We start from the raw sequence: 7,882 nt of genomic DNA, 5'->3' as shown, positions 1-7,882 counted from the left end.
GACAAAGGAGGAAGATGATGAGGAAGTCGGTGAGAGAGTAAGGGCCAAGTAAAGTGAATGGGAGAGCAGCAGGCATCAACAAATAGGAATAAGGGGCAAAATTGGCAATTCATTAATTTTGGGGGCAAGGCTGTAATAGCACCACAAAGTACTATTCACCAGCTACAGTAAATTCTTTTGCATGTTTTATAATGGTTATAGATAAAATTTAAATATTTAATTGTATAGTTGAAGTTTTTATTAATGATTACAGTTGGTTGATGCGTGCGTAGCACGCAGAGACCCAACTAGTTTTACAAAAATAAAAAAATAAAAAAAATATGGGAACAAAATGGCTTCGCCCAGGTTTGAACTGGGGATCTTCAGTGTGTTAGACTGACGTGATAACCAACTACACCCCAAAACCTCTTCTGAACAAAAAGCTCCAAATATATAAATTATTCTTAAAATCATCAGTAACACCTAAAAAAGAAAATAAGCGGGAAATGTGAAAATAAAATAATACAAGTACTGTACTAATAAAAATTAAAAACCCTCCAAAATCAGGAAAACCTTCACAAAATCCTTCTCTCTCTCTTTCTTTCTCTCTCCTGAAAGTTACAGTAAGAAAGGAGCTTGAAAGAGGTGCAACAATGGCGAAACAAGAGGAGAGAGAAGAAAACCAGCAAAATTGGAGGAAAGAAGTCGATAGCAACATCAACCGTCTTCAATCTCTACTCTTCGGCGCCGATTTTGCTTTAGAGAATCGCGATTATTCTTCCGCACAACTTCTCAGTCTTCGTCTCCTCGGTTTTCTCGATTCTCGCTCTCAAAACGACGTCGATTCCTCGTTTATTCATCCTATTCGCCGCGATGCTTTGTCTAAGCTCGACGCTTCTCGCCGTCAACTTTCTCCCGTTTACGACCGGTAACTCTCTCTCTCATGTTCTTCGGACTTATTTACAATTTCTAGTTTTCCAGGTTTTTTGTTGTTGTTGTTGTTGTTGATTTTGGTGAATTTTTTGTTTGATGATGAATTTTTGATTCGAGTTGATGCTGAATTGCTGAATGATTTCGTTATTCGAAAATTTGGTGAAAAAATTGTATACATGTGCTTTATTTTGTTCGAATTTTCTGTTCACGAAATCGATTGCTGTATTTTGATATTGAATGGAGCTGGAATTTGAGCTAATTTGATTTTTAGCCATTTTTCAAAATTATTGTTTTGTTTTTGGATGAGAGGAACTCTTTTGGTGTTAGGTTTTGTTTTAGAAGTTGAATCTCTATATTTTGATGATTGCGAACATCGTTTCATTAATTATAAGAGATGAAGCTCAAGTGAATTTCTATATTTAGGCTTTTGGAAGCAGAATTAGGACACATGTGAATTGCAATTTTGTTGATTGTATAAATTAATGGTGTTTATTTGAAAATTACATATTTTAAATTCTGTAACTAAACCAGAAGAACTTTGCGTCATTGATTGGAGGAACTCTTTGTTGTTCGGGTTTTGTAAGGAAAACTAAGACGTACTTTGTATGTTGTAATGCAAATTGTTGATTGGAGGAGTTTGTTGGCCAACACATTTGATACATAGCAAAATGATTTTGCTCTTAAATTGATTGCTAAGGTTATCTTACTTTTACAACCTCAAAACATTTAGATTATGATATGTCTAGGCAATAGATGCTCCAAGAACAATAAAGGAAAATAAAGCTTACGTCTGCCTTAAATCTTTCAACATATCCCTATTCCCTATAGAGATGGAAACTAGTGACGTGACATGCCTTGTGCTATTCTTGTACTGCATATATAAGTGAAAAATACCTAGAAGGGAGAATGGATATGGAGAGTGTAATCATATCCATGAAAATGCTCACAGTATGTGGTCGTAAAAGGGAAAGGATTGCATATAGGGTCATAAAATGTTGTATTCTCGTTTTGCTGCTACAAGAGTAGCTATTAGTGAGATTTATTAGTGGCTTTCTGAATGACCTAGTCAGAGATCATGTAGGAAACACTGGTTCCTGCAGAAGCCATTGTGTCCCAACCTATCAAGATGGTGGGGAACATATCTGCATTTCCTCTTTCTTACTCATTTTCTGATGCTCTAACTGTTGACAACAGCAACAAGCTAGATGTCAATTATTTCTAATGTCCGTAATGCAGACTCTACTCTTTTAATATATGATCCAATAAAGTGTTACGGAGATATTTCCCTTATCCTTGACAATAGTTGTGATTGATATGTAGGTTTAATGCTTTCTTTTCTTGGCAGAATCAATTTATTTGTAATTTTCTCTGTGCAGCAGTTATCTATTATCCTGTGGAAGTTTGTGTTTCATCTCTATGTTTCAATTTTTTATTTTATTTTATTTTATTTTTAAGTACTATGTGCCATTTGTGTAACAGCCAAGCATTTGAAGCAGCAGGCATACCTCCTGGAAAAGTTTTCTCCATGAATGCAGATGTTGATGTCAAGATCAAGCAATCAAAATATTTTCGTGCCCTTATTCAGCAGTCTTCCAAAGTAAATACGAGTGGATTGGTATGTTTGATCTACGGCCTTGAAAATTTCATCTTCTAGTGACTCTCATGTTTACATTACTGGTTCATTTCAATTTTCAGATCCTCACATCTTCCGATTATTCATATGAATGTCTACGGTACTAATTATACCTTACGTTATCTTCATTTTGGGGAGGAGGGAAATTAATGTAGTATAAGCACCTTGATAGATCTTTAGAATCACAACTGATTGAATTTGACTAGTGCTGTGATGTGTTTTCTAATTGTTCAACTTTCCAAGGTTCCTAGTTAGTTTTGTTCATTGTGTGGCTTCCTAGCCAGTAGGGAGCAGTACTTTTGATATAAGTGCTCATTGCTATCTACACTTTGTGCAGGGAGGCCAAGGAGACCAATTTGAGAGACTGACTAGGAAGACCTCCAAAACCACTCTTGAGGCTAACTTGTCATCTTGGCATGGGAACAACATGATGGGTAGAAGTAATGTTGGTGTAAAAGGTCCTGTTGCATCCAAAAATAATGGATCTGATGACTGCATTATTTTGAGCAAGGCATGTGCATCAAATAATCAAGTCAGAGGGCATTCTTCATTTGCACACGCTGAAGAAGAAGAAAGAATGCTTGGAAACAATTTGGGAGTAAAGCGTCCTCACATGGAATCAAGGAATCCTAGAAATGACATCGGATCAGCTTTGAGCAACAACGAAACTAACAGAGAAGTATCTGGAAATGCGTTTGTGACTGCTAGAACCAAATTGGTATTTTCAATTACGTCTACATCTTGAAATTAGACTACAGCCTTCTTAATATATCGGAAGCCTGGGACTTGTTCCTGTTTCCAAATTATCTTATTGAAATTTATATCTTGTTTTCCTATAACAGGAAATGGAAGTAAAGCAAAAGAAAGGATTGGGTGGTTCACCAAGCTGTTCTGTCTCTCCCATTAGTGATTACAATTCCAACAGTCGGTGTTATAGTGGAAAATCATATGGAGTATCACGCCGTGGGGTCCGTGGTAATTTTATTCCCCCAATCAGATCCAATGGCAACAATACCGGGAATATGACTGCACGAATTGGTGGCAAATGTGATGATGCCGCAGAGGATTCAACCAGAAAATGGTATTTCCTATTAGCTCACAAGTGTTTTATTAAACTTGGGTTGATACCAGCTTTTCACAGTTTTTTGCTTTCTTTTATTTTTTATTTTTGTTTTTGTGTTGTTTTTTGTGTTGTGTTGTGTTGTATTTTTCCCTGTCATGCTTCGTTATAAGATTATACTAAAGTGGTAGCTCTTTTGACATTGGATTACACAGAAAGTTGTACTTTTGTAGTTGAAATTTGAGGATTTTTTTGGCTGACAAAAAACATAGGAATTGTTCCTGGAAAGTTCTGTGCACAAATTGAAGAAAATTAAATAACTTAATCCTCCCCAGTTTAGTCTATTCCTCAAGGCCCACAAAATAGTTTTTTACATGTCCTGGCATCCAGCCAAATGTCCACCAAGTAGAGCTTCCAACACTACAGTTTCTGTGGTCAACTGGTGGAAGGTGATCAGATATTCATATTTGCTAACAGCTCATTTGTTTTGTGCTAGTTTGGAAATGTTATGTGGTCCTGATGGGGAGCTGCCGGAGAAGCTGAGAAATTTGGAGCCTCGTCTAATTGAACATGTTAGCAATGAGATTATGGACCGAGATCCCAATGTGCGCTGGGATGACATTGGTAATTTGCATTTGTTATATGCAATGCTCCTTTTTATAAATAAATCTAGCATTCATTGTCTTCTTGTTACAGCTGGTTTAGAGCATGCCAAGAAATGTGTGACAGAGATGGTGGTTTGGCCTCTATTGCGCCCAGACATTTTCAAAGGATGCCGTGCTCCAGGAAGAGGTCTTCTGCTCTTTGGTCCACCTGTAAGTACTGCAGTTCTTTACTTTTGAAGTGCAAGTGGCCTAAAAGGTACTGTTTCATGAATATTGTCTCATAAATTTATTTCAGGGAACTGGTAAAACAATGATTGGGAAGGCTATAGCTGGAGAGGCTAAAGCAACATTTTTTTACATATCTGCCAGTTCACTGACTAGTAAGTGGGTAAGTTTAAAACCTTGGGTCCAAAGATTTTTGCATTGTTCACTCTGTTTTGTGTTTTCTGCTTGCTTGTAATTCTAAGTCACGTTCTCATAAAATAGGGGAGTTTTTCAGTTCAATTTGCTGCAGACTACATTTCTCTTGCCTCCTTGGAATTTTGTTGCCTTTTTCCTAGGTATTCCTTATCTACTCTCCTTATATATAAAACTTAATTCTCTGATGAATTTAAATTCATTTCATCTGATATGTAGAAGTGTAGAACTTAGTTTGTTCAAGGTTCAAGTGTGGCTTGTTAATCTGTGAGTGTTTTGAGATACCTGCTTGCTAATTGTGCATTCAATGGCATATGAATCTCATGAAACATGGAAGGCATGTCCACTAATTTCTTGTTTTTCCAGACTCCCTTCATTGGCACTTGACATTGTGAAGAAATGACCTTTGCATTAAGCTGTTAATTGACAGTATATTACTAATATCACTTGGGGGGGGGGTGCTTGGATTGGGAGTGAAGAATTAAGGGTGTTTAATAAGAGATAATAAAGAAAAGGAAGACAGGTGTAGTTTGCAGTTGTGGTTGAGAGAGGAGGATGGAGGTGGGCCGTGGGGGAATCATTACCTCTTATATATTACCGTCTAGTTTAAGCATTCCCTCCCCCCTCTCCCCGGGAAGGTTTAAACCGTCAAAATGAAGATTATAATCGCTTCATCCCTCCTTTAACCACCACCACCTGTCTCCCCCTACCAATCTTCCTTGGCTTGATTTTCTCTCATTACCCCCACTTTAATTCGTTAATTCCTAATTCAAGCTTGCCTTAATGATTCAGATAGAGACAATCTGCTATTATCTTCTGAATTTTATGTTCAAGAAGTGCAAACTGGCGTGTGATGCATTTTTATGTTGGAGCTAAGATCTTGATGTGTTGATAAAATGCAGATCGGGGAGGGTGAAAAGCTAGTGAGGGCTCTTTTTGGAGTTGCCAGTTGCCGTCAACCAGCAGTTATATTTGTTGATGAAATTGATTCCCTTCTGTCGCAGGTAATGCTGGTCTCGGGCTTTAGCTTTGGAGGAAGAGGGATTTTATTGTTTTAATTGCTTCTATATGGACTTGACTGCAGAAGCAAATATTTGCCTCAGTGTATGACATTCTTAGGGTTTCAAATTAATAAAAAGGACGCTTGAACAGAAAAGTGTGACCACATATTTTTTTTATATTTTTGAAGATTAATTAATTCAGTTCCTGCATGAATCATAACTTTCTCTATTGCTGAGAAGTTTTATAAAAGTTTTTTTTTTTATGACAGCGCAAATCAGAAGGTGAGCATGAAGCAAGCAGGAGACTCAAGACTCAGTTTCTTATCGAGATGGAAGGCTTTGACAGTATGAGTGAACAGATTCTGCTTATAGGTGATTGTTCATATTTTTATGGCATATTATCAAACTTGACTAGAATTGCTATTTTATTGTACAACCTGCCACATTAGGTGGAGTAATCATTAGATAAACTGCTAAAGATTGCTATTATTTTAAAATTTACAGTAAATGTATAGAGAACTTTAACTTCAAGCAAAGATGTTTAATTTTATGATTATCATGTAAAAGTTGGGCTTCCCTAACCTCTTATTTTATTCTTGTGAAGTCTTTGCTGATGCCAATTTGTTTTCACTTGGATGCCAAGGTCTAGGCTGTTGCATCAGTATTTTCATGGGCTTGGGATAGTGGACTCTTTATGCTTAGGCATTGCACCCAATGGTCTTGTTCATGTTTTGGTATGGGTATCAATTAACATGTAAATTATGTGTACTATGCAGGAGCTACAAATAGGCCCCAAGAGCTTGATGAAGCAGCAAGGAGGCGGCTTACGAAACGACTGTACATACCACTCCCTTCTGCAGGTCTGTGTCTCTGCCCATTGCTTGTTTTTCCAGCAGATATCACTGATAGGTTAATAAAAATATTTTGAATGCACAGAAGCAAGAGCCTGGATAGTACGCAATCTCCTGGAAAAAGATGGGCTGTTTAGACTCTCAAAAGAGGATATGGACATAATCTGCAAATTGACTGAAGGTTTTTGACTTATCCACTATTTACCAACCTGATCACACATTTGTGGGCTTCATCTATTTTTTTACCAAATGTATCTCACCCCATCCCAGGTTACTCTGGATCGGATATGAAAAATCTTGTGAAGGATGCTTCCATGGGTCCACTTAGAGATGCTTTGAGGCAGGGCATTGAAATTACAAAGCTGGACAAAGAGGACATGAGGCCAGTAACTCTGCAGTTAAGCACGTCTTGCTTGAAATAGCTTATTCAATACTCATGTTACAGTTGGTAAGTTTTCTTTAGCTAACTAAGCCATGACTCTGCTATTATTTTGTAGGATTTTAAAGATGCTTTGCAGGAGGTGAGGCCGTCGGTTTCACCTAATGAACTTAGTATATATGAAAACTGGAACAAACAGTTCGGAAGCTTGGCAGTCTAGCACTAATCAAGATTCAAGGTTAAATGACTAGGTTAATGAGCATCGTTACAACATCTGACTTTTGGTGCAATTAGAGCTTTAGCTTTTCAGTTTGATTCCGAGTATTTTCCCGCTTTCCTTCAAAAATTATATGGAGAGAAGAGTATAGGTTTGAAAAGACAGTGAGTTGGCATATTAGTACACATATCTGTCTTGCAGTGCAGATTGGAGAATGGCTGCAGCACTTTTCCTCGCATGGCCTGCATTATGAAGCATGTTCAATCTATCTTTCTACGTATTTCATAAGTAAGTAGCTCGGAGTCTAGCTAAGTGATTAGAGTTGCAGATATAATTGAAGTTATGATTTGGTAGAGTACGTACGTGTAATGTACTAAACGATAAAGTTGTAACACTGCAAGCTGTTGTAGATGTAGTGTCAATTGTTGTGTCCTGTATTTAGTAGATGTGATGTGAAACGGTAGAATTTCTGGTTATATAGTTGACATATCAAAGTTAACAAGTAATTTAGCTTGGCTTAATTATATATTTCAGCATTCAATTTTTGTATGAGTTAATTGTGTTTAAAGGTAACTATTAATGGCAGTTAACATATTTGCTTGTTTCGGCTCAAAAGTTCTCTACAAAATTTAAGACATGTATATAAATTATACGGTCAATGAGTTTATACTATTTGTTTCTTTCCTTGAAATGTACTTAAAAACCTGAGCTTCCAACATTGAAGTTTCTTGATTGGCTTGCAAGAAGTTTCTGCTGCTTCTCTATCGAAAGTCCAGCCTATCAGCAATATCATCAGTTTTCCCCTGA

The 7,882-nt window shown here is 37.0% G+C and overlaps 1 protein-coding gene and 1 non-coding gene across 2 annotated transcripts; one reads left to right on the top strand and one right to left on the bottom strand.

Annotated features, from left to right (window-relative positions):
• Positions 1–332: 332 nt before the first annotated feature.
• TRNAV-AAC (transfer RNA valine (anticodon AAC)) lies at positions 333–406 on the bottom strand. The gene has a single exon. It is a non-coding gene; the product is annotated as a tRNA-Val (tRNA).
• Positions 407–632: 226 nt separating this feature from the next.
• LOC145601886 (ATPase family AAA domain-containing protein FIGL1-like) lies at positions 633–7,538 on the top strand. The gene is made up of 13 exons (XM_081657969.1): positions 633–907; positions 2,392–2,527; positions 2,883–3,263; positions 3,388–3,626; positions 4,102–4,229; positions 4,302–4,420; positions 4,506–4,598; positions 5,530–5,631; positions 5,898–6,000; positions 6,405–6,488; positions 6,565–6,660; positions 6,750–6,875; positions 6,975–7,538. Exons 1-13 carry the CDS (start codon positions 633–635, stop codon positions 7,076–7,078), a joined length of 1,986 nt encoding a protein of 661 aa, XP_081514095.1. The 3' UTR covers positions 7,079–7,538.
• Positions 7,539–7,882: the final 344 nt, after the last annotated feature.

This window comes from Chenopodium album, chromosome 21 (genome assembly GCF_948465745.1).
Source record: "Chenopodium album chromosome 21, dcCheAlbu1.1, whole genome shotgun sequence".
Classification (NCBI taxonomy): Eukaryota; Viridiplantae; Streptophyta; class Magnoliopsida; order Caryophyllales; family Amaranthaceae; genus Chenopodium; species Chenopodium album.
Note: the sequence above shows the minus strand (reverse complement) of the source record. Positions and strands in the feature narration are given on the sequence as shown.

Bases quoted from the DNA above. Each gene is read 5' to 3' on its own strand.
- LOC145601886 (XM_081657969.1), top strand. From the start codon at position 633: ATGGCGAAACAAGAGGAGAGAGAAGAAAACCAGCAAAATTGGAGGAAA. The intron at 4,421-4,505 runs GTAAGTACTGCA...AATTTATTTCAG, and splicing joins TTCTGCTCTTTGGTCCACCT to GGAACTGGTAAAACAATGAT. The intron at 6,489-6,564 runs GTCTGTGTCTCT...TTGAATGCACAG, and splicing joins CATACCACTCCCTTCTGCAG to AAGCAAGAGCCTGGATAGTA.